Genomic DNA, 25949 nt, shown 5'->3' with positions numbered 1-25949 from the left:
AGTTCTCTCCTTCTGTTGCATTCCTTTGTACACACCCTAAGGGCTCCAGGGGGCCAGGGTGGCAGCTGCTGGGCATTTCTTCTTCCTCTGCCTTCAAAGCTAGGCAAGTTCCAACGCACACGTTCAGAAATTGACAAAAGGAAGGTCCCAGTATGAGTGTCCTTTGTAATAGGCTCCTCCTTCCTGTCCATCCCAGGTTCTAAGGTTCACTGAACCCTTGGGCTCCGAACGTCAATCATCGGCTGTGGGGGCTGCCAGTAAAAGGGAAAACATTGGGGTTGAAAGGTTAGGGTTGTGTGTTTGCCAGCAACCCCCCCTCCAGCCTGAGGCACCTGCAGGGTCTACCCGGATTAGGCTTCCCTTCCTGATTTCAATTTGGTTGCTCGTTACTATTCTAGGATTGGTGAAGTCAGAGATGGTGTTAACAGCTACCATTTAGGGGTCCCTGGGTGGCTCAGTAGTTAAGCGTCTGCCTTCGGCTCAGGGCATGATCCCGGCGTTCTGGGATCGAGCCCCACATCAGGCTCCTCTGCTGGGAGCCTGCTTCTTCCTCTCCCACTCCCCCTGCTTGTGTTCCCTCCTCTCGCTGGCTGTCTCTCTCTCTGTCAAATAAATAAATAAAATCATTAAAAAAAAAAAAAGCTACCATTTAGTAAACAGTTTGATTCATGTCCGTCTCCCCCACTCAATCGTAAGCCCCGGGGCAGAAACCAAGTCTGCTTGGCTTAGCTCTGTATTCCTAGTGCTTAGCAGAGCTCATAAAACGAATGAATGAATGAATGAACGAACGAATGAATGAAGCTGGACCAAGTCATTGAGTGAGTGCCTAGAGACTATTGCCTTGGAAAGGGGTCTCAGAAGCAGCCACCCCACCTTTGCAAAAGGGTCTTTAGTGCTGGTTTTTAGGACCTGACCTCTCTTCCTGTCCTGCCCACCCCAACTCCCGGGAGTGATAACTTGGTTCCCATTCTGATATGTAAATACCCACAGGAGCCCTCCCAGAGGGAAACGCTATTAACAAACAATATGGCAGAGGCTGAGATGGGGTTTGGGAATGGACAAACAAAGAGGTGCCTCAGCTACGGCCAGACTGCACTTAGGAAGTCGAGGGTCAATAAGCAGAGAAGACAAAAAGTCACATGGGCACACATCCTGCATTCAAACTGAGCAGGTTAGGACCTTGCCATGGGGCAGAGCAAGTTTCACGGTGGTTTAGCATTGAAGGTTATCAGGGAGGGCTTCTTGGAGGCGGTAGCATGTGCAAAGAAATATGGAAAGTGATAAAGAGACAACAGAGGGAAGGCATTCTCAATAGGGCGCGGTGTGTGCAAAGCATGGAGGTGAAAAAGGGAATGTGGGAAACAGGAAGCAGTTAAATGGGGCCTCATGGAGCAGGAGAGCAGTGGGGAGGAGGCTGGAAAGATGGGAATGAGGGATTACAGATTTTTAATCAGGAAAATCTCACACCAAAGAGATGGACCTTTAATTATGACCCTCATTAAAATTGTGATGAGCTTAAATTGACCAGCATAGGAACATTCCTAGCCTTCCCCACCCCCTTCCTTTCTTCGTCGTCTTTGCCCTCTTCCCTCCCCTCACCTATTGAAGAGGCTCTGGACTCACCTCCCCCACCAAAGAGGGTATTATTTTTGCCCAACTGGATTTGAGGCTTTTAGGATGTATAGAATATCGAGAACAGGGAGAAGCAGTCAAGAAGTGGCTGGGAGAGGAAAGCAGATTCCAATAAGGTTTGTTCTGGATTCTGTGTCCTCTTCATCATGTTTGAAAGTCACCAGTAAAGGACATGAGCTATTTTTAAATATTTGTAGATTGCTGAACTGTATGTTTGACAGCGCACCATTCTGAGAATGAACCGCATGGGTATCGTTTTCCTAGGATTCCACTCTCTGCATGTCGATACCACGGTCCTCTTCCTGAAGGCCGTGAGCTCGTGGAGAACAGGGGTTCAGTCTCATCCGTCTCTGTCTCCCCAGCACGCTGGGCATGGCCTGGCACAGGAGAAGGAGCTGTCAAGTGACCCCAAGGCCCTGGAAATGGACTCCACTCCCTTGCCTCCCCTCCCCCAAGAAGAGGTGCCTGTCCCCTGCTAGTCTGAGGCTTTGCTCATGCCTGTCTGTGTGTGTCTCTCTCATCGCAGAAGGCGGATCTGGCCGTGGCCCCCCTGACCATCACCCATGTCCGCGAGAAGGCCATCGACTTCTCCAAGCCCTTCATGACGCTTGGAGTGAGCATCCTGTATCGAAAGCCCAACGGCACCAACCCCAGTGTCTTCTCCTTCCTCAACCCCCTGTCCCCAGACATCTGGATGTACGTGCTCCTCGCCTACCTGGGGGTCAGCTGTGTCCTCTTTGTCATTGCCAGGTAAGGGCCGTGCCTTGGCCGGAGTGCTGGCCCAAGGTCGGGGCTTCAGGGAGCCGGACGGGTCCCCACCTCGTCAGTCCTTAGCAGAGAAGGCCCCGGGTCAGGCCACTGCTGCGGCTGCTCTTCTCTCTGTCGCTGAGGCCAGATTCCTTTACATCCCTCGAGGAACATTCCTTACACCCGCCTCCCCCTGCCCCGAGCTTGAATCCCCCAGGTCTTCCCCTGGTCCTTGTCCATGACCGGGAGGCAGCAGTCATATCCCAGGCCCTGTGAGCAGGCTTGGAGAGGTTAAGTCATTGCCCGGAGCTGCACCCCCTGGGCCAGGCTCCCAGGACAACAGACTTAAGTCCATTGCGTGGTCCAGCGAGTGGACTGAAATGTGGAAAACAGACTGTCTGCTCGGTCCACACAGCAGGAGGAATCGTGCCATATAAACACACACGTGCACACGTGCAAACACTCGGCACGTACATCCCTGCCCGTAACACACGCTGGCAACCCCCTAGCATGTTCGGTTGTTCGCACGAAGGAGACGCAACACACATACTTGCTGGTGGATGGTGGGAGGAGCTCACTAGGGCACAGGTTTGGCTTGGTGTTTGCTGAGCACCTGGTGTTTGCCAAGCACCGTGCTCTGTGCTTTATAGGCATTATGTGACATAATTCTCTCAGCCCCCCACCTCCCTGAAAGGGAGACATCTGAGGCTCACCGAGGCCATCCTAGCAACAAGTGACGGGCATTTGAACTCCATCACCTAGGGTTCTATCTGTAATCCACATCCCTGGCCACCTAGACATTTGTCCTTTGCCCTGGCCCCAAGGTGCTGGCTCCTGGGCCCTGGGCCCTCTGCCCCCTCCTTCCAGGCTCCAGCCCCAGTCCCTGCCTCTGTTCTTTTTTCTCTAAATCCTAACAAGGTGCAAAGAGAGACTTCTCTGGAGAGGCAATCTGAGATCCAAGGACTTCGTGTTTGGGCCTTATTTTCTCCTGAGTCTTCTTTGAAAGCCTTCCTCCCACTCTGCCCCCTTTCGTCCCCTCCTCCCACACAGAGAGAGACCAAAGGGAAGGATGTGAGGGATGAAATTGTCCTGTCTCCGAAACCCTCGCTGGCCAGCTGGCGGGTGCCGCCTGCCTGCTCTGGCCCGCCGCAGCCCAGCCTGCGGGAGAGACCTTCATTACGCCTCTTCCTCTAACGGCCTAACAAGCCTTTGAAAGCAGGAGCCACTCTCCAGAGCTCTTGCCATAATTTTAGCAGCTCCAGCCCGCTCTGGGCTCCCCTCCCCCTGGAAAACAGCTCCAGCTTCTCCAGCATGACTCTGATGTGCAGCCAGTCCCCCTCCGACTCCTGGCCTTTCAGCCTGCTTCTCACCTCCTGCCTCCTGACAGGGACGGTAGGGGCCTCCTTCCCCAGGTTCGGCTGGGAAAACTCTCTGGAAGAGATGGGACTTCTGTAGCTGCTGGAATGACCCAGGACACCTGAGGGGACAGGAAAGGGACAAGGGACCTGGCCACAGGGCCATGAGTAGCGTCATAGTACAATTATCATATACGTAACACGTAATTCATACCCACTCCTTCTCATCCTTACAAAGGCCCCGTGAGGTGGGGCTAGTTCTCCCCACTTCACAGAAGCAGCAGATGAGGCTCAGGGAAGCTCAGCCAGTGCCCAAGGTCAGAAAGCTTGTCCTTACAGAGCCGGACTCCCGAGCAAGACATTGTCCATTTGAAATCGGGGTAGCGCGCACAGGTGCCCACGGGGCCAGACAGGAAGCGTGAGGGAGAGGAGGTGGGGAGGGGGAGAGCCCGCAGCGGCCTGGAGGACACACACCTGGCCAGAGACGGCGCTCGGCAGGAATGTGGGGCCGGTGCTGCAGCGTTCATGGTGTTTAGAGAGAGACTCAGGTTTTTTATGTGACACCTGTGGCTTTTATAGGTAGCCACTAACTCGCTTTTCTTCTGACGCAGTCAGAGTCGAGCACCGCACATCTCTAGGGTGGCTGTGGCCCTCTGTCCCCTTCCGTGTGGCCTGTGTCCTTCTTACCACTCCATGCTGGCAGCTGGAGAGCTGGACGCTGCTGCCCGAGAGATGGGGTCGGCGAAGCGTGGGTGGGGCCCGGGCCCCCGCAGGGCAGCCGTGGCAGGTACAGGGCTGGCTGTCTTGCAAACTGGCCTGGCCTGGCCTGGGTCTGTCTAGCACCAGGAGTCCACGCATTGACCAAGGCCTTTCTCTGCCACCGGCACAGTCTGCTTTATGCCTGGAGAGGTAGGAAGACAGAAGGAGGGAGAGAGGGTGCGTTCTCACCACGGAGAGCAGGACAGTTGGCGCTGACGGCAAGAAGATGATCCTACATGCCTGATCCCGGAGGCCGGGCTGAGGGTGAGCTGCCCGCCCCGCCAGCTCCTGGGGGTCACAGTCCCGTCACATCTGGGGCAGATCAGCATCCCGGGGAAGAGATGGTCCCAGCCAGCCGGTGCTCCGTCTACACCTGTCACTGGGGCTGGACGTCAGCTTCTCCCATGACTGGAGACCGAGTATCGCTAGGTCGGCCTCTACTAGCTCCCACCTACGTGCAAGACTGACGGTGCTTTGCAGCTGCGAGCCATGAATCCAAGATCCGTCACTAACTCCGGTGGCATCTTCCTTACTGTCCAGCATGCAGCCCGCCCCTGTTCTCCCCTGTGGCCTTGGGGTTAGAGTCGGGACCCTCCAGCTCCCTGACTGCAGGGGCGCCCTCCCCTGACTGCTCCAAACCACCTCCCCGTCTGTAAAACGGGCCCCCGTTGCACTGTCCACCTCAAGGGGTAGCGAGGAGCTGGGTCCTTGCGGCACTTGATGACCGAGAGGCCCGTTCTAGAGCCAGGCAGTTTGATCATGAGAAGCAGGTCCACCCCTGGGAATTTATCCTCTTGAAAGTCACCACTGAACCCCATGTTACAGTCCCCCCAAATCTAGAGAGCCTCTCCTAAGAGGATAGGGCTGCCCTTCGGCACGGGTGCCCATGGAGGTGTCCCCAGGGCTGTTTCTTCTGGCACAGTGTGCGACAGTGGGGGACGGGGACGGGCCAAGCACCGGCCACAGAGAGGGGTTGAAAACACTCTCTGAAGTAGTTGCAAGAGTAAGGCAGATCTGGAAGAACAGATCTGGAAGGAGGCTGGTGACTTATTAAGTGAAAAGTCCAAGCTCTAGGTAGCACTACGGTAGGACATTTTCTTGTGTTTAAAACCGGTCACAGGTATCGTGTACGTGTGTAAGACACGCAGGGCTTGTGAGGTCTTACCCGAAATCATCTTCACTGTGTCTCCCCCCACCCCCAACCTTCCAGTGTGCTCAAAGCTGAGGCTCTCCTTGCCCCGTGAAAGTCTGGCCAGGGTCTGTCACTTTTTGGCTCGCTTCCAGGTCACAGAAACCCCAGGTTTCTCTCTAATCGCAAACACTGTTCCAATTCAGAAATTAGAAGGTTGAGTCCAGTAGAGTCCTCGACATCTCTACCTTTGTTCCCACATCAGACCTCTGGTTGGTCTGCTCCCCCAATCAGCACGTGGCCTCCCAGCAGCCCCTGCCGCATGGCCTCTCCCTGTCACAGTCCTGTTGCCCTTCTCGGACAGGACTCAAGGTGCAGCTGGGCTGGATCTCTCTTCTGCTTGGGCCCATCGGGTCCAGGGAAACACTGTTGGCCCAGTGTCCTTACACCTGGCTGTGTCTGGGCGTTTGGGCCAATGTACCGCAGCAGGGACTCCCCCTCCTGCGTGCACCTGGGAGGCACGCGTCAGCCTGACCCCCACCTGCCAGACCCCCGGGAAGGGCCCACCAGCTCCCTCGGCAGTCCCGCGGACACCCCTCTCCCAGAACTTCACAGGGGGAATGCGGGGACCGCTGAATGCACTGCTCTCCCGAGGCTTTCTCCAGAAGCTTCCCATAGCAGCCTCCGCCTCTCCTCTCTTCAGCCTTTATCTCCTCCTTGTAGATTTGTAGAGCCTCTAGCCAGTTCGTGGTCATTCCCTTTGAATATCCCCGTCTTGGTTTGAAGCCTCACTTCAAAATGTCATCTGTGTGGCATCTTCCCACTTTGTGAAAACAAAATTCTTCTCACGCGAGCTTTGGTGATCAATGTGTAATTTATTAAAGCTTTTAAAAGGGGGATGGAAGAGTGACAATATCCTACTGAAAGCATATCATACATTAAAAAGCAAAACAAAATTCTGCTGGACGTGCCTCTCCTTCTGGGCCTGTCATCTCAGCATCCTCCCCCACGCCAGCCTCTCGGGGGCTCTCCCCAGCGTCTCCCAATCTCCCCAGAGCTCTCTAGCTTCCTCGCCTGGAATTCGTGCGGCAAACAAAGATCCCTCCGGTTATCAGGACTTCTCTTCCTTAGAAGGCAGTGGGGGGCTTTAAGGAACAATTGTGCCCTGTCATACAGATATTTGTATATTCAGAGAGAAAAATCTGCACAATTATGTAACACATTGTTCTCGCCGGGGGTGGGATCCCGGAGTACTTGTGCTTTTTCATTGTTTTCTTCTCTACCGTTTGACTATTTTATGAAGCGTATGTTCTGCTTTTTTCCATTTTAAGTATACAAGTAATGGAAAAGCCCATTCTCACTTTTAAAAATCCATCTAATCCACGTAAAGCAACAGGCTGCCCTGAAATTCCTGCCGCCCCCCTAACTCCCCTCCCCAGAGGTAAACGCTGGTATTTTTAGATCGCAGTCTTTCCAGACTCTTCCAACATGTTTGTATACACACACACGTCAAGAGGCGTAGAGCTCTCTCTTTAGGAATCTATTTATATAAATGTGATCATATTGTTCTTATTTTTCATCACTTTTTTTTTTTTTTTAACCAAACAGTACGGGTGGAAGATCTTTCCCTGTCAGTACATCCAGACACCTCTCGTTCTCTGCTCTGCGCCGTGGGACGCGGCGGCGCGCGCTTCTGACGGAGTTTGCTTCATCGTTTTGCTGTTGAAGGACATTTAGGCTGTTTGCAGTTTTCCGCTATTACAAACAATGCCTTGATAAACAGCCCCGCGCACTTCTCTTTATGCTCGTGTACGGGCGTTGTTTCTCGGCTGGATAATGAGTCGCGGAATTGCTAGGTTGAAGGGCATGTGCGCTTTTAATTTTAAGAGATGCTGCGGAATTACTTTTACAACCAGAAAAGGGCAGTAACAATCAAGAACAAGAGGCAGAATGGCCCTCATCCCCATTCCCTGCCTCCCCAGCAGAACACTAAGTAAATCGGTGCTAACGTAGCACATCGACGTCTGCTAAGCAGGCAGCCGCCGTGGCACGGGCCCCTTTCCCTCCCGACTCTCCGCAGCCCGCCCCACCGCTCCCCTCTCCCCGCTGCAGGTTCAGCCCTTACGAGTGGTACGATGCTCATCCCTGCAACCCCGGCTCTGAGGTGGTAGAAAACAACTTCACTCTGCTCAACAGCTTCTGGTTCGGGATGGGGTCCTTGATGCAGCAAGGTAGGTGCCCTCTCTCCCCGGGGCTCTCCTCTCCAGGGGTGGGGGTGCCTCCTCTCTGGAGTCAGCAAAGCCCACCCAGCCTCCAGGGCAGCCTCAGACCTGCTGAGCTGCCAGCAGGTTGGAGACCCCTGGAGACTTGGGGGTGTACACTTGTCCCAGGTCCCCGTCCTCCCCCCCGTCCTGTGGCCGGACTGGCTTGGGGTCTGAGGCTAAAGCCATCTCCCCCGTGACATGCCGGGCTCAGCCCTAACCTCTCCTCCTCCAGCTGCGGCGGACATCCAGCATCCTGCTTGCTGGGGCCAACCCCACTGATGGCCCCATCACCTTAGACACTGGCTGGGTCCAGTTGAGCAGAGGATGGGGGAGACTGGAGGCAGGGAGGCTGGGTAGGAAGCCATTGCAGAAATGAGAGGATGAGACTTGAACCGGGATTGTGGCCATGGGGGTAGAGGACAGAGATGGACTCCAAGAACTTGATGTAGCAGGGACAGGACTCGGTGACCACCTGGCCATGGGGTGCCTGGGAGTGAGGTGGGGATATCAGCCTGAGTGCATCAGGGATGGTATGCACAGAAGGACAGCGTTTTCTGATGCCCTCTAGAGGGAGGGCTGGTATATTGCCCCAGACCCTGGCCTGGTGGCCTACCCTTTGGCCAGCTCCACAGCTGCTCAAATGTCTCAGAGAGCAGAGCACCCGCACTGGCTGCAGAAACACCATGAGCCGAAGGGCAGGTGCCGGGAGAGTAGCCCTCCTCCCTGAGGAAACCGCCCCCAAGCCTTGCTGGGCAGCAGCCACGAGCTCATTGTTTCTGCCTGTCGCGTCACATGTCCAGAGCCTCTTAACTCCAGGAATGGGATAGGAGGATGGGGGTCGAACCAAAGTCTCTGCCTATATTAGGATCCCACTAAGGAACAGTGGGTGACAAGGGGGCAAGGAGGGGAAGGAGATCCAAGGGGCCAAGAATTCCCTGTCCCTCACTCACCTGCATGTGTTCTCAAGGCCCAGGCCAAACCCTGGCCCTCAGTAGACATCCATCAGCAAAGGCCAAATGAACGCTATTATCCCAGCGTGTCCCTGGGCTGGGCGCTGGAATGAAGGAGGAAGAGGAGAGAGAAATCTGCCCCCAACTCCCCAGCTCGAGCGATCTCCCAGCCATGACAGAGGCCAGCCCAGGGGCCTGGGTAGCCATCCAGCCGAGCCTGGCCCAGTCCACCAGGCCAACAAGTCCTTCTCTTCTTGGGGGGGGGGGGCAGCTCTAGCCCTAGTCCAATCTGGGGGTGGGGGGAGCAGGTGGGTGAGGCTGCGTGTGGCGGGGTGGGGAGGGGAGCCTGAGGAGCCTCAGTGGTCCCCAGAGCTGGGAAGCGACAGGCGGCTTTCCACGAGAAAGTCTCTTCCTGTCCCCACTACCGATGAGTGTCCTGAAGCCTCACCTGCTTCTTTGTCCATTATCCTTTCTCAGTGACAGTTGGGAAAGACTTGGCGGCCCCCCAGTGCAGTAATCACTTCTCCTTGCCCTCCCCCCGGCGCTATTCAAAGCCCCCCCCCCGATGTATTCCCCTACAAGGTTTTGATTAGGAGGGAGAAAAATAGTTATGTATTTGAAAAACTCTCCTTTGAGTGATTTCATGGAGGAAAAAAAAATCATCCATATCAAAGCAGACACTTTTCAGATGGCAGGTCCAAATATTCTGGAAAGTTCAGGAGTCACTTGCTATTTAAATCTCTTGAAAGCCGCCTAGTTAATTACTTCAGTTAGAAGGTTTCATCTGAATTGTGCTCCACACCCAAGGTCGGGGAGGAAGAGTGATCTATTTCGGCAACGAGCTTCAAAAATGTTGATTTTTCTCCTCCTGCAAAGCACCAGCAGACAATCTGTGTTTGTACCGCCCGTATTTGCAACACACTTTCTGCAATGACATCGCCGCAGCCTCACGGTATTCGGGGGAGGCTGGGACAGAGCAAGGATGAGTCTCCGGGCTTTGCCGGGTCCCAGACAGGGGAAGCGTCTGGCACAATCACAGAGTCGGGAGCGGGAGTCAGTGCAGAGCCCTGGGGTTTCTACTCCCAGGTGTTCCGAACCAGAGACGACAGGGGCTGACGAGCCGGAGAAACGTGCGCGGGCGTGTGGTTCTAGAGCAGTGGTTCTGAAATTCCAGGCTGCACCGGAACCACCTGGAGGGCTTCCGAAACCCAGATTGCTGGCCCCACCCCTCAGTAGGGCCAGGGAAGGGGGCTGAGAATGTGCGTCGCTAACACGCTCCCAGAGGTTGCTGCTGCCGCTGCTGGTCCGGGGGTGCACTGAGAACCTCTGCTGAGCTGATACTAGATTACCAGTGGGGTCTGTTACTCAGAGGGGGCTGAGCAGCCCTAGACCGTGTCAGGGCCCACCTGCCTTCTCTGTTCTCCCAGGGTCTGAACTCATGCCCAAAGCCCTGTCCACGCGCATCATCGGGGGCATCTGGTGGTTCTTCACGCTCATCATCATCTCCTCCTACACGGCCAACCTGGCTGCCTTTCTCACCGTGGAGCGCATGGAATCGCCCATCGACTCTGCTGATGACCTGGCCAAGCAAACCAAAATCGAGTACGGGGCTGTCAAGGACGGGGCCACCATGACCTTCTTCAAGGTGAGACCCTCTCCCTCTCTTGCAGTGCCACGAGCTGACCCTCCCACACCCTTCGCTGTCCGCCCCTAACTTCACAGCATCAATGGGCCGGGAATCCCCAGGGCTCAGGCCATCCCTTCCTGTTTGAGACCAGTTGGCTTTGGGGAGCTTCGATGAGGCTATGGCCTCCAGAGTTGGTCCCAGCACAGGACCTACACATCTTCATACCTGGGACAAGCAGGGTAAATGTGCTGTTTTCTTCAATCCTCAGAGAAGGACAGGGGGAAGGATGAGGCTGGAAAAGTGGGAAGGAGAAGCGTGGCCCAGACGCACAAACAGGTGTGGGAGCCAGTGGGCTCCCTGGCCTTGGCTTAAGGTCTCCGTGGCGTCCATGTCTCAAGAGCCTGGCCTGCCCTTGGCCGTGACCTCTCCACCACTGAGAGGGCAGCAGGGGACACATCCTTCAAGGAAGGGAGGAGGTTCAGACTTGAAAAAGCGTTCATGAACATTTCTTCGCTCGTTACACTCTTGGACTGCGGGGGTTGGATCAAGCCTCCGTCACCTGCTAGGGTTACTGTTCTGATAGGGATCTGACCAGGGCTTTCCTGCTCCTCCTGCTTTGGATGGTGTTGTTCCCCGAGGTTTTTCACCGACTAGAGTAGCTGGGTTTAGGAGACTGACGGACCCTGAGAACCGGTAAATGTCCTTCTGGAAATGAAAGTAAAAATCACAAGACCTACCACCACCAAGAGTTCACAGCTGGCCAGACTAATGGCTTGGCCTCACTGAATCTTCGTGACCAGTCCTGTGAAATGGGCACTGCAATTATTCCCACTTTACGCAGATAGCAACTGAGGCTCGGAGTGATGAAGCCGGTTGTCCAAGAACTCACAGCTGAAGGGCCTGGTCTGCCTTCCTCCAAAAGCCCAGGTGCTAGGCGATGGTTCTCAGACTTGAGTGCGCACCCCAATCATCTGGGAGGCTGGGGAAAACCCAGATTCCTGGGCCCCACCCTCTGGGTTTAGTAGGTCTGGGGCAGGGCCAAGAATGTGCGTTTCTAGTGAGTTCCCAGGTGCTGCTGCTGCTACTGGTCCAGGGGCCACACTGAGAACCTCTGTTCTCATGGTCTCTCCCAAATGGTCAGGATTCGGGAACTCGGGGGCCATGGGTCCCTTCCTCCATTTATTTATTTATTAGTCACTTGGAAGCCTGGGCCCTGGTTCCACATCCCCCAGCTCTGGGCTCCTTCCAGGCTGAGCCGGAGGAGGGATGGCCTGAGCCTCCAGCCGGGCCTGAGGGAGGAGAGGGGACAGAAGGAGAGGACTGGGAGGGAAAGCCTCTCCCTCCTGTGCACCGGAGCCCCACCAGCACTCTCCCCTCCCCTGGCCTCCCTGTGACCTTCCTTGAGGGTGGAAACAGACGTTTAGCGAAGAGGAGAGAGAGAGAGAGGAAAGGGGCTCCGCTCCTGTGACATTGCTGCTGCCACCGAGAAGTGGCCCATGTGGCCTTCCTGAGCAGTCACTATTGTGCATTTGGGGCGGATCAAAGCATTGTCACAGGCACGGTAGAACTCTCCGGCACCCTGGCTGTGTGTTCGTGAGTGTGAGCAGTACATGAGTATGTGTTCGCCTGCGTGTGTGCTGCAGTACGTAAGCCACGGAAACATGCATTTCGGTGTGCACGTGGACACACGGGCGCCCGTGTACCAAGTCTGCAGGTATATGTGTGTCTTGGTGCTTGGACATGAGTATTTGCAAAAATCTGTAGTTGCTGGCAAGGCGTGTGTGTGCATCTCCGTGCTCTGGGCATATGGATGTGTGCCTGTGAGTGTGTAAAGGTTATATGCGTCTGGACATGGAGATTATACGTGTGTCTGTCTGCCTGAATGTGCCCGTGGGTGTATCCAGACAGGTGAGCGTGGGGGGATGGGCGTCCCTGGGTGTCATAGCCCCTGCATCTGTATGTGTAATGGCATGTGTGTGTGTGTGATGGCCCCTGCGTGCATGTGTCTGCATGTGCGTGTAATGGTGCGTGCATGTGTGTGTGTGTGTGCTCGTGCAAGCGTGCCTGCTCGTGCCTGTCCCCAGGCTGCGGCCCAGCCCTTTGTGCCAGAGCATCTCTCATGCATTACACATGAGCCCATCTCGAAGCAGGGCTCCCGATCCAAGGGAAGTGGCATAAATAAGCCTGATGCAGGCTCGTTGCCGCAGATCGCACGCCCTTGCCTCCCTCCCCGCTAAGATGCTCAGATTGGCTTCCAAGAGCCTAGTTCCAGCTCCCCACCGAGCCGCTGTCCTCAGCATCAAGCAGCACCTCCGGCAGCCTGCTTCGCCCTCACGCACCTTCCCTGCAAACGGTGCAGCGAGGAGAGCAGAGGAGGGACCCAGATGCTGTCACCCAGCTGGGATGCTGGGGCACGGGGCCCATGCTCACAAGGGCTCCTGGCCAGAAACAGCCACTGCGCATCACCCTGCGGAACTGACCCCGCTTTCCTGCTCTCCTGACCACCAGTTAATTCCCCTGGACGCCTGGCTGCATTGTCTCCTGCTTGAATTCAAGTGATGCTCTTGGAGCCCAGGCTCCCTTTCACTGACAGCGGCAATGGGACCGCTTTGCAGGCAGAGAGGAGCTGGAATGGGGGGATATGAACCCCACCTCAGATCATGAGTCAGAAGCACAGCACCCACCTGGAAGCTCCATGGACAAGCTTCCTTCCTCCGCACCCTACCAGCGCCCCCCACCCTCCATAGCTGGACTTCCCAGTCACACCTCCCCCCTACCACCCCCCGCCGCCGTGAGGGGGTAGCCTACTCATTATCACTTTCAAGTTAGAGCTGGAAGGAAACCTGAGTTTCATCTGGAAAAACAGAGAGGGTGGGTGGTTTGCCCGTGAGCACACAGCAGATCAGTGCTGGAAGCACGACACAAGGTCACGTAATTCTGTGTGCACACGCAGCACCCTGCCCCACGGTCACGCCAGGGTCTCCCACAGGGCTAGTCCTCCCCGCTGGCTGTAAGGGGATGTGGCACTAGGGTAGAACAGGGATCAGCTTCCGGTGTAGAGACATTGGCCAGGTCGGTGGTAGTAACATTTGTCGAGCACTTACCCGGTGCCGGCCACGTTCGGGCACTTGACCCGCATTCACGCATGTCGCCCTCACAGCAACCCCAGGCTGTAGAGACCATTATTATCATTCGTCTCCATCTGACTCCCCAGGAAGGTAGGCTCCAAAGTGACCCGAGTTCACACGGACTCGCCTGCGAATGACAGCTAGTGAAATGCAGAGCTGGGATTTGAACCCCGGTGGTCTGACACTGGCGTCCGCGCTTTCTGTCCCTGTGTGCCTGCGGCTTCTGGAAGGAGCCAGCCACAGTCTGGGAGTTGGTGGGGGAAGAGCCAGGCCACAGCCAGTAGCCTCGGCCCAAACGGTCCTGCCGCATCAGGCGTAGCTGCTCGCAGGATACACGTCGAGTGGCCGCCTTCGCTGAATGAAGGGATGGAATAAAGGGGTGGCAGGAGCCAACTGGAGCAGATGCAGGAGACGTGCTAAGGACGGGTGGCGCCCCGAGCATCCTGGAGGGCGGGGCAGGGAACTTCATTTCGGTGGTTAGCGGGTGTTCCTGGTTAGACTGCAGCCCCTCGGGCAGAGCCCGTTGGCTGAGGGGAAAACTGAAGGGAGAGAACCCACTCCTGTCCAGAGGCGGCAGCAGGAAGCAGGATGTCAGGCTCTGGGCGGCGGGGCTGGGGGGCGCCAGAACCCACGCCCCCACCCCGCAGCCTGGGAGACGCACAGCTTCAGGTGCCCCGGTGTTCCAAAGGAAATTTCATTTGGAGAGTTGTCGGGGAGCAGCAGACATCACAAACAGCGTTTCCCGTGCTGTCCTCCCTCCGTCTGGGAAGATAAAAATTAATTAGGAGATGAAAAAGGAAGTCTTTGAAAGCACTGTTTGGCTGTAAAAATATGTAGGCAAAATGTAAAGGAGAACATTGGGGAAGCGTGTTCATTGTGCAGCTTTGAAGGGAGAGGCTGCTGGAAGACGGCTTCTCCAAGGATTTCGCCCCCTTCAGTGTTGCAGTTGGGGGGGGGGGTGCATCATGGCGGAAGGGACTGTGGGTGAGGGACCACCGCTCAGGGAAGAGACCAGAACTGGGGCCCAAGAATCCCAGGCTCCCCGGGGCTCCAGCATCGTCAAGCTCCCCACCCCCTTGCACAGCCTTGTCCGGCCCTAGCCACGGAGCCTGGAAAGTGCCTGGAGAGACCTTCCGGTCCAACGCCCCATCCTCCAGTTGCTCAGGAGACACTTCCCTGAGCTGGAAGGCTCACCCCATCTCAGTTCCAGTTTCTCCTGACCCATCTGCTGGCCGGTCTGGACTCAGAGCCCTGCCGTCAAGCAGAAGCAGGGCCCCCAAGATGCAGGGGCCGGGCACGATTCAGTCCCATGCAGCCTGGCGCGGCCAGGTCCCACCAGTCTTGAAAGTCAGACAGACCCGGACTTGAGTCTTGGGTGTGGGCTCTGCTGGGTGACCTGGGGTAAGTCCCTTTATTTCTCCGAGCCTCAATTTGTTCACCTGGATGCCACAGACACGGATTCCCACCACGCGGCAGTGAGCGAGAGGACGCCGCGCGCTAGTGGACGTACGGTGGTTAGCGCAGCGCACGGCACACGAGCACTCAAGGCAGACGCGCCTCCAGCTGGCGGACCCAGAAGACTCGGAAGCAGGCTGGACCCTTTTCTCCTTTTGCCCTATAGTCCCCGAAGGACTTAGCTAGAGCACTTTAGAGAGAGAGCAGCCAGTAGACACCTGGAGAATCTCCCTTCCTCCAAGTCCTTCCAGATGGGGGACCATGGGCTCTGTGAAGGACCTCAGTGCCTCCCACTGGATGGCCGCCTCTGCACAGAGCTGAGACTTTGGGAGGAGCCCCGAGATCCCCAGAATGGAAGAGACCAAGGGAGGGCAGGCAGAGGAACAGGGACAGGTGCCGGGCTGGGCCAGTGGTGAGGGGAAGTGACCGAACCCTCGAGTGACTGAAGACCGCTCTGTGCCTTTCTATGGAATGGGTCTGATAAGAGTACCCACCTCGCAGAGTTCTTGAGACAAGGAAGTGGGATAATTCACGTAAACGGCTTAACAGAGTAACAGCCTAGCGCCTGACACGGAGCACACACTGTAAGAAGTGTTAGCCGTTCTCATTGTTTGTTGTTGAAAGTGGTGCTACCCAGGCCTGCTCAGCCCCCAGACACGGTTTTGGGGACCAGACATTGCTTACATTTTCTTACGTGAGTTGCCAGCATTTTAAAATTGAGAGATTTTTGCATTTAAAAAATTCACATTTCCAGCTTCTTGAAAATGTGAAGGATCTGGCATCACGGAGCTGCTCTCCTGCTGAGCAACAGTTGTGGGAGCCAAGAGGCAACAGCTTTCCCAGTCTCTCAGAATTCCACTCAGCGTTCTCTCCTTCCGTATTTACAGTGCCCGCCCCGGCCCCTGACAGCACGAGGGTTTTCTACCCCAGGCATTGTGTCACTTAATTTCTGTAGAAACTCAGCACCGTAGAAATGATTATCCCGTTTCCAAATGAGAAAACAGAGAGAAATAACGATGTCAGCCACTAGTCCAGCACTTCCTAGGGACCGAGCTCTGTGCTCAGCTAACTCCCATTTTACAGATGTGGAAAATGAGGCTCAGAGATGTGACGTCCACTGTCCTGTGGCCGCAGAAGGAGCTGGCCTTTGAACCCAGGTTGGCGTGACACCAGAGTCCCAAGCAGCAGAGCTGACTCCTCTGGCTGCCTCCATCCCTAGCCTGCAGCCCTCACCTCCAGGCTCCCCTGCAGGAGCCAGCCTGCAGCCCCTCCCCAGCCCTGCACACACGCACACAAGCCTCAGGGGGCACGTGCCAACAGCAGCTGGACTGGAGGGTCAGCGGGTCTGTCCTGGCATCATGGGCTGCGGTGGCACGCAGAGGCAGCCGGCTCAGGGAGGCTGCCTGGTCCCCACGGAAATAATCCCAGAGACATGATTAACTGCTCGAGTATGTGGATCTGATAAGGCCGAAGCCTCCACACCCAGGGATAAGCAAGCCAATTAATTTGAGGAAAGGTCCCCTTTCCACCATGGAAAATACCCAAGGTCTCGCATGGAATCACATTGCCACTGCCTCTCTGCACACGTTCCCCGGGATTCAGCTCCCTTTGAAATTGTTATATATTTATATATATACCTATATACATTTTTCTTGTACAGAAATGTTAAATTCTCAAGATTAAGTATCTTCAGTCGGGGAAAATCAATTTACTTCTTTGAGGAGGCTGGAATTGAAAGTCGTGAGCCTGAAACTTACTTTCTTGCCAATTTTACTGATAAAAAAAGCCTCTCCGTCCTGGCACGTAGCCCTGTATTGGCTGCTTCAAGCGATTCCATTAATTGATTTGGGTGACTGGCCCTGAAGCAATGCTTATTAAGGTTGCCACGGGAGCCGGGACAGGCAGGATGACCTGGGAGCCAAGGATCTGTGGGACTCCGTTCCCCAGGGTGGTGATCATAGCTCAGGCCAGTGACAGGAACTCAGGCCTCTGGTGACCAGGCCCAGGAGATGGGAGAGGGACCCGAGACTCCAGTAGGGGCCCTGGCTCTATCCCTCCCTGCCTCAGACCAGCTCTGCTAGAGGGGAGCTTTTTGGGGATGTGTCCTGGCATCACAACATCACTGGAAGACGGGAGGGAACTTAAAGGGAAGCAGAGACCATGAGTGGATGTGGTTGAGCATGGGAGCCCCAAGATACAGAACAAGCCCATTTGGTGGCCATTCTAGGGATACGGATTTCAGAGCTACCCGCCTAAAGTTGGTGGAGATGTGAATTTGTTGACACTGGAGCTGGGAGAGCAGAACCACTTGAAATCAGCATCACAGCCAGCTTCACGCTCTTCTCTCAACTGGCCCGAGCTCTCTGGGGGTCCTTCCATCTCCCTCATTGCATTCCTTTACCTGCTGGCTTTTATGTGTCTTCCTCAAAGCCTTCAGCCTCAACAGCCCCCCGACCCCCAAAAGAAATTTCTGTCTCCATTTGTGGTGGAGTGTTAGTGGAAAAGAACATATGTTTCAGTGTCGGAACTCTGTTTCTGCTCGACATGCCTGTGTAAAGGAGGAATGGGGTGTTGGGAGAGGATACAGGGAGGAGTTTGCAGAAAGAAGAGGAGTTCACATCCTTTTCTGAGACAGAAGAAGTGGGGCAAGGGTTTCCTGAGTGGTTCATTGTCAAGTTACTTTTGCCAGTGTTTGAGATTTACTTGTGGATGACTGGCTTCATGGGAGAGGGAGTGGGTAAGATGGGTGAGGTGGACAAGTGGATGGATGGTTGGGTGATGGTTAGATGGGTAGGAGAACAGATAGATGAGTGGTTGAATACATAGATGAGTGCATGGACAAATAAGTAAAAGGCTAGGTGGATAGTTGTGTAGTTGAATCAATTAGTACATAGGTAGTATATGGGTGAGAACATGAACATGATGGATGAGAGGATGGATGGATGGATGGATGGATGGATGGATGGATGGATGGTTGGATGGATGGATGGTTGGATGGATGGATGAACAAGTGAAAGGCTAGGTGGACAGTTGAGTGGTTAGTTGAATGAATTAGTGTGTAAGTAGTATGTGGGTGAGAACATGAACATAATGAATAAAAAGGTGGATGGATGGATGGATGGATGGATGGATGGATGGATGGATGGATGGTTGGATAAACAAGTGAAAGGCTAGGTGGACAGTTGAGTGGTTAGTTGAATGAATTAGTGTGTAAGTAGTATGTGGGTGAGAACATGAACATAATGAATAAAAAGGTGGATGGATGGATGGATGGATGGATGGATGGATGGATGGATGGATGGATGGAAGGATATTTGCTTGGATAGAAGCAGGAGCAGGATAGAAGCTTGGATAGAAGCTTCCTACCACAGTGAATCTGGGCAGGAACAGTCACAGAGTGAGAAAGGTCCTGAGGGATAAAAGGAGCCAGAGAAGGAGAGTCTGGATGGATGCGTGGGTGGGTGGGTGGGTGGATGGATGGATGGATGGATGGATGGATGGATGGATAAATAAGTAAAAGGCTAGGTGGATAGTTGAGTAGTTAGTTGAATGAATTAATGTGTAGGTAATATGTGGGTGAGAACATGAACATGATGAATGAGGGGATGGATGGATGGATGGATGGGTGGGTGGGTGGATAAATAAGTAAAAGGCTAGGTGGATAGTTGAGTAGTTAGTTGAATGAATTAATGTGTAGGTAATATGTGGGTGAGAACATGAACATGATGAATGAGGGGATGGATGGATGGATGGATGGATGGGTGGATGGATGGATGGTTGGTTGGATGTATGCATTAGGACGCGTAAGGGGAGCCCTGATGGTATCATCAATCGCCGGTTCCCATTGGAGAATTTAGAAGGCAGGAGAGACTGGGGTGGAAAAGAGCTGAGGTGCTGGAGCCCCTGATGGGGTAACAGTACTGAGTTATAGTGACCACGAGGGCCGAGTATCTGAGGAGCATGCGTCCCTGGCACCAGCGAGGATTGGACTTGGATGATCTGATTAGAGGAATCATTGGAACTGATTATCTGAAAAAACAATTATTTAGGGCACAGAAGTAGCCTCTGCGTGTACGTGGGTAAGAGTAGTTACCTCTTGCTGCACAGGGAATTACCTGAAACTTAGTGTCTTCAAGCAACAGCAGTATAAGCTCACTGGGGCGGGAAGGACCACAGCTTAGCTGGGTCTCTGCACAGGGTCTGGGACAGGGGGCAGTCAAGGTATTGGCTAAGGCTGGAGTCATTTCAAGGCTCTGCTTCCAAGCTCGCTCACGTGGCTGTTGGTGGCATTCAGTTCCTCCTGCATGGTTGGACTGAGGGCTTCAGTTCTCTGCTCACTGTTGGCTGGAGGCTGCCCTCTCTGTTCCTGGCCACGTGGGCCTCTCCACAGGGCAACTCACGGCATGGCAGCCGGCTGCCATCAGAGCAGCCAGTGAGAAGAGCCAGAGAGAGTCTGAGCAAGAGTGTCAGTCTCCTGTAATCTAATCTCAGAAGTGACATCCGATCCCCCCTGGGGGGCATTTCAAAGCAAGTCGCCAGTCCAGCCCACATGCAAGGGAAGGGGATTGCACGGGGGCGTGAGCACCAGAGACAGGGATCGTTGGAACAGGAGGGAAGCTTGGATAGAAGCTGCCTACCACAGTGACCCTGGTCGGGAACAGGCACAGAGTGAGAAAGGCCCTGAGGGGTCAAAGGAGCCAGAGAAGGAGAGTCTGGACATCAGAAATTATCTAGAAAATGTGTGAGGCGTCAGAAAAGCTGGAAATCAGGAATGTTTTTAAGGGCAAGCGTAGCTAGTAGGAGAGTGTATCTGGGGCCAGAGGAGGAGCTGGGGGGGAAGAGGAGCTGGCAAGAGGGCATAGCTGGTGAGCAGGGGTTTAAAAAGAGCTGAAGAGGCAAGAGTAACAGGCGGTGGAGTAGTTGCACACGGGCCTGGCAGAAAGGAGCCTGGCTGAGGACAGGCACGAGCTGGAAGCGCGTGAGCCCTTCCAGGCCTTCGGCTCTGAGGCAGATAAATTTGCAGGTGGTGCGGTAGCTACTTGTCTATGAAGGTGCCCCCAGGCCCAGAGGAGGCGTGACTGGCCCTTGATGGATTCTGGGTTCTGATAAAACTCCAAGTGGGGTCTTGCCTGTCGCTTCAGGGCTCCCTGCTCCCCCAGGCATGCTTGGGTCTCCGGGAGCCAGTTTTGGAGAGGACGACCCTTGCCAGAGCTGGGAAGCCCCTGGAGAACACTAGATACGCTTTCCTCCCAGCCCCGTCCCCGTTGCCCGGACTGCTGGTAGATCCGCTTCTTCCCCGTCCCCTCCCCATCCCCCAGCCCTGCGCCAGCCGGTGCAAGCACACCCATGCCGTCACGCACACCGGAGCTGGGCCGGGTGCCAGTCAGACAGGCTGACATCACAGACAGGCCCAGCTAGACTTGGAAGCAGCCGGGTACAGTGGGGCCTGCAGAGCCACCTGTTCCCCTGGGATCCGTGGGGCAGGGCCATGCCCTGCTGGGAGCAGGTAGCTGACCGGCCACCATTTCCCGAGAAACCTCATGAATGCCATGCACCCCGGTCTGCCCATTCTCCTCAGGCAGCAGGGGACGTTCAACCTCGACCCCCTCTCCTGGCCCAGCGCCTTCTCTGAGCCTCCCCAGCCAGGCAGGATAAGCCCCGCAGCCCACCCACCGGGCCTCGTCTTAGGGATGCTAGTTCTGCTCAGACAGCAGCGTCCAGCCCGGGATGCTCTGGGGACAATCACAGTAAGAAGATAAGGGGCCTACCGACCACGTGCTCCGACAGCCCCCCACTTCTCGCCCCGCTCCTTAGTGGAGTCCAATAGACAGAAACCCTCGTCTTCCCGTGGAACACAGTGCACAGTGGGGCCCAGAACCCACCAAGCTTTGCTCTCATCGGCATCCACCTCTCCCTCTCGATGCTCAGAGTCTTCTGTGAGGCAGTGCAGCTAAGTGGTTGGGAACATGGGCTCTAGAGCCAGATGGCCGGGGTCGGGAGCCCAACCTTGCTACTTAGTGTCCGAGTAACCTCGGACAAGGGACCTAGCCATGGCTCCAGTTTCTATAAAATGAGGCTAAGGGAGGTACCCCCCTCCTATGATTGTTGAAAAATCAGTGAGTTAATGCAGATAAAGCTCTTAGAACAGGGCGGGCACATGGAAACCTTTAATAAATGTTAGAGAAAGAAAATGTATTTTTTTTTTAAATCAGTCTGAAAACCACCGTGCCTCGGCAAAGAGCCAGGGGTTTCTAGGTAGGGGGGCCTGAGTCTGAATCCTGGCTTCATCCCTTACCACCTGTGTGTTTTGGGACCTCTCCTGCCAGGGGCTCAGTTTCCCCAGCTGAGCAAGGGGTGGCCTTCCCTCCCTCGGAGGGTTATAAACAGAGTTCAGGGACCAGAGGCCTGTTAAGTGGGGTGCGGGGTGCTTGGCCCCTGTGTGCTCAGTAACTGTGTGCATCCCTCCCCCATGGTGGCCCAGAAATCCAAGATCTCCACCTTTGAGAAGATGTGGGCCTTCATGAGCAGCAAGCCGTCGGCGCTGGTGAAGAACAACGAGGAGGGTATCCAGAGGACCCTGACGGCAGACTACGCTCTGCTCATGGAGTCCACGACCATCGAGTACGTCACTCAGAGGAACTGCAACCTCACCCAGATCGGGGGCCTCATCGACTCCAAGGGCTACGGCATTGGCACGCCCATGGGTGAGCAAGGGGCGGTGGGCGGGTGGGGAGATTGGGGGACAGAGGATGGTCGGGGCCCCCATAGCCACTCGTGCACACCGTCTCCTGCTCCCTTTCCCAGCTCATCCCATTGAGCCTCAAAAGGTGACATCTCTTCAACCCAGAGACAGAGGAGTAGAGTCACAACCTGGCGAGGTCAGCCTGGGCCTAAGCAGAGGAGAGCTGGGGCCAAAGCAGAGGCGAGGGGTCAGTTCAGAGGTCATGCCTGCTCTCTCTGACCTCACCGCTGTTGATGCGGCCCCGATACATGGGACCTTCCAGGGGCCAATGGAGACGGGGACTCCTTGGCAAGACTCCCCACCCCAAATCAGGAGCTTGCTCCCACCCACACACCATAGAAAGATTCAAAGAGGGGCCTTTAGGAGCTTATGGAGAGGCTAGTGGTGGTGGCGGGCGCTGACCAGGGTGCTGGCAGGCGCACATGCGCAGGGACTGAATGCCCCTGCCAGCCGGACCCCCGCTCCCCTGCTCAGGCTCCCCGTACCGGGACAAGATCACCATCGCCATCCTGCAGCTGCAGGAGGAGGACAAGCTGCACATCATGAAGGAGAAGTGGTGGAGGGGCAGCGGGTGTCCCGAGGAGGAGAACAAGGAGGCCAGTGCCCTGGGTATCCAGAAGATCGGGGGCATCTTCATCGTCCTGGCCGCCGGGCTGGTCCTCTCCGTGCTGGTGGCTGTGGGCGAGTTTGTGTACAAGCTCCGCAAAACAGCAGAGCGAGAGCAGGTAAGCCTCAAGAACGGGGGCCGCGCGGGGAAGGGAGGGAGTGGGAAGCACGGGGTGTGAGCTGGGTTCACACCTCCCAGGCACGCCTGGTGTCTCAGCCCACCCTGCCTCCACCCCAGCAGGAGGCCTGCCGGCCCCACCTCTGCTCTGACTCTGAGCACACATTCCTAGCACTCTGGCTCCAGGCCAGGCCAAGCCCCCTCCTCTCCAGCTGGACCATGCAACAGCCTTCACTCTGGCCTCCCTGTCTCGTCTCCCCCATCCGCTCTCCAAACACAGGCAGCTCCCTGTTTAACACTTCATTCACACCATGTCATTCGCCTGCAGAAGACCCTCCAGGGTGATAATTGTTGAAGCTGGGTGATGGTTACATGGGGCTTCATTATACTGCTCTCTCTACTTCTGCATAGAGTTGGAAATTTCCATAATCAAAAGTTTAAAAAAGAAAGGAATGTTAAGAGGTCTGGCCCAAGCATCCAGACGGTAGAACTCTGCTCAACCCATCTGATTAATTCAAGTGTGGTTGAGCAGTGTTTCTGGGTCCTGGTAGCAAATTAGAATCACAGGGAGAGAGTTTTTTAAGTGCTAATGCCCTGGCCTCGCTCCCAGAGACTGTTTTAATTGGTCTGCGGCAGAGCCTGGCATTGGTATCTTAAGAAAGTGTACTTACAGGGTGGTTTAAACGTGCACATGAGGGCGCCCGGGTGGCTCAGTCGGTTAAGCATCTGCCTTCGGCTCAGGTCATGATCCTGAGGTCCTGTGATCAAGCCCCGCGTCAGGCTCCCTGCTCAGTGGGGAGCCTGCTTCTCCCTCTCCCTCTACCTGCCTCTGCCCTTGCTTGTGCTCTCTCTCTCTCTCTCTGTCAAATGAATAAATAAAATATTTTTTGAAAATAAAAATTTTTAAAAAATCAATGTGCATGTGAGTTGAGGGCCTCTGGGCTGGAGGGAGGCACCTCTCACGAAGTTCAAAGGGACACAGGGCCAGTGTGGAAGGAGACTGCACGTATGTCCTCCGTGGAGGGGACCGTTCAAAACAGGCACTTTTTACATCCATCAGAAATGAAATGGGGTCCTTTATAATCAGTAAGCCAGAGTCAGCAAAGTGGAAGGGGAAAGATCATTCTTGGTGTCACAGTTCTCATGGGCATGAGGAAAGGGACACGCTCCAGTCTTGCTGGGAGCAGTCCGTGCATACGTTTCTGGAAAGCAGCTTTGCAGTGTGGACAGTCTTAAAAGTGGCCATACATTTTGACAGTGAATGTCTACCTTTAGAAATGCACCCAGTGGAAGTGGCCAAGGATAGATGCAGTTTCATTTGCAAGGATATTCACTGAAGTGTTCATTAACACAGGAGATTGGAGGGGAACCCCCCCTCGGATGTCCAATAATAAAGAAGGGCTAAAAAAATTACAATACGTTAAAAAATAACTACATTCTTTAGGAATTCCCGTTACAATTGGAGGGAGCTCCACAATCCACCAAAAAGCATACAAGATCTGGTCCTGGCCCACTTGTCTGACTTTCCCCTTCCCACCCTCCCCTTCCTCACTCTCCTCCACACACACTGGCCTCCTCTTTAGTCCTTAATGCACCAAACACATTTCAGCCCCAGGCCTTTTGCACATGCTGTTCTGTGCCCCTGCAATGCTCTTCCTCCCCAAGCACCATATTATTGGCATGTTGTGGTCATTCAGGTTTCGGCTGAAATGCTGTCTCTCAAGTAGCCTTCCCCACCTGCCCCCCCCACATGATGCCCCTCTATCTCATTCCATTGCTTTATTCTCTTAATAACAGTTACCATGCTCTGAAGTGATTTATTTGTTCGCATGTTTATTTCCTGTCTCTATCACATCCTAGACCATAAGCTCCCTGAAGGCTGGGACCTATCTGCCTTTTTCACGTCTGTATGCCTGGCACATAGTAGGGCCTCAGTAAATATTTTCAGAATGAATAACAGCAGGTGAAGAGGGATGTCATTCTGTGTTTGGTGGGCAGACAAGGGGAATCTCAGAGGGAAAGCAGATAAGAGGCAGAGCCAGAATTGAGAACTCCCCGGCCCTGCACAGCCTGTGCACGGCTGCCTGGGCGCTCCGGCACCGGCCTCACTGCGTAAATGGAGCCATCCACAGCCTCCACTGCCTTCCAGACAAGCCACAGGACAGCGTCTGGCCATGGGTCTCCTAGGAGCCCCTGCTGTCAGATACCTACAGGCAAAGCTGTACTTTTGCTGTCCCTCTCCAATATACTCATAGGGGCCCAGGCCAGAAGCCACTGCTGCCCAGCTGCCCTGCAGGGACCGGCCTCCCACTTGCACACCTTGAGAAGCGTGCCAGACTGTCCCGTGTGGGAGCGTGGTGATTCTGTCCTTAGTGGAAAGCCCTTCCGGGGGAAAGGTTACCCATACATTCATCAGGTGTTTCTTAAGCCTGACTCTGGGCCAGGCCTAGTGCTGGGAGCTGGACCAACAGGGATGAAACTGGCTGGTTCCTGTCCTCAGAATCTAATGGAGAAAAGTAAGACAGGTCAGCTCCTCAAACTTTAATGTGCATGCCCACTGGAACCTCAGTTTGCTCATCTGTGAAATGGGGATAGGACGATACCACCTGCTCTATCTAAGTCTCGCAACGAGAACGTAACACTCTGTAGGCTGCCTCACGAACTGGTCATCTTGAGTGGGCTGAGGGTGGGTGGCCTAAAGGTGAGAGATGGGCAGCCTTGGCGCAGCCTTGGGAGCAAGGGGAGGAGCTGGCTGGGGTTGCAAGGCCGGGCCTCACCCATGTGCCCCTTGCCCTCCTACCCCACCCCAGCGTTCCTTCTGCAGCACCGTAGCCGATGAGATCCGTTTCTCCCTTACCTGCCAGCGTCGGGTCAAGCACAAGCCGCAGCCTCCCATGATGGTCAAGACTGACGCGGTCATCAACATGCACACATTCAACGACCGCCGGCTTCCGGGCAAGGACAGCATGGCCTGCAGCACATCGTTGGCCCCCGTGTTCCCCTAGGCACAGGGGGGGTGGGGACCGAAGGCCTGGGGGCAGGGCAGAGGAAAGCAAGGAGACTGAAAGGCACCTCTCCTGTGCCCACGCTGGGCTTGGGGGCCAGAGCTGCTCCCTGCCTGCTGGGCCAGGAGCCCTCTGCCCTTACCTCCCAGGAAACCAGCAGGCCCCTAGGCCAGCTGCTTGGGCCTCACTCGCCTCTCGTTTCTCCTGTGGGTTTCTAAAGCTGCCAGCCGAGACAACCAAGGCCAAAGGAAGCACATGCCTCTCTCAGGCCAAACTCACCTGCCCCTCAACTCTCCTCGACAGTCAGAAGTTTCTACCACGGCCCTGCAGAGGCCAAAGAAAATGGGAAACAGCTCGTATGTTGCCTCTCCTTCCCCCATGGGCCCAGGCTTCCTGGGTCATGACCGTGAGATCGGAGACACAAACCTTGGG

The 25949-nt window shown here is 55.2% G+C and overlaps 1 protein-coding gene across 1 annotated transcript in view; it reads left to right on the top strand.

The window, feature by feature from the left end:
• Window positions 1-25517, top strand: part of GRIK3 (glutamate ionotropic receptor kainate type subunit 3) — a 213491-nt gene extending 187974 nt beyond the window's left edge. The window contains exons 11-16 of the mRNA XM_026516525.3: window positions 2159-2382; window positions 7735-7853; window positions 10264-10481; window positions 21528-21750; window positions 22263-22513; window positions 25323-25517. Coding sequence (XP_026372310.2) covers window positions 2159-2382; window positions 7735-7853; window positions 10264-10481; window positions 21528-21750; window positions 22263-22513; window positions 25323-25517 — 1230 coding nt within the window. The remainder of the gene's footprint in view (window positions 1-2158; window positions 2383-7734; window positions 7854-10263; window positions 10482-21527; window positions 21751-22262; window positions 22514-25322) is intronic.
• Window positions 25518-25949: the final 432 nt, after the last annotated feature.

This window comes from Ursus arctos, unplaced genomic scaffold (assembly GCF_023065955.2).
Source record: "Ursus arctos isolate Adak ecotype North America unplaced genomic scaffold, UrsArc2.0 scaffold_32, whole genome shotgun sequence".
NCBI lineage: Eukaryota > Metazoa > Chordata > Mammalia > Carnivora > Ursidae > Ursus > Ursus arctos.
This window is presented reverse-complemented; position numbering and strand designations above follow the sequence as displayed.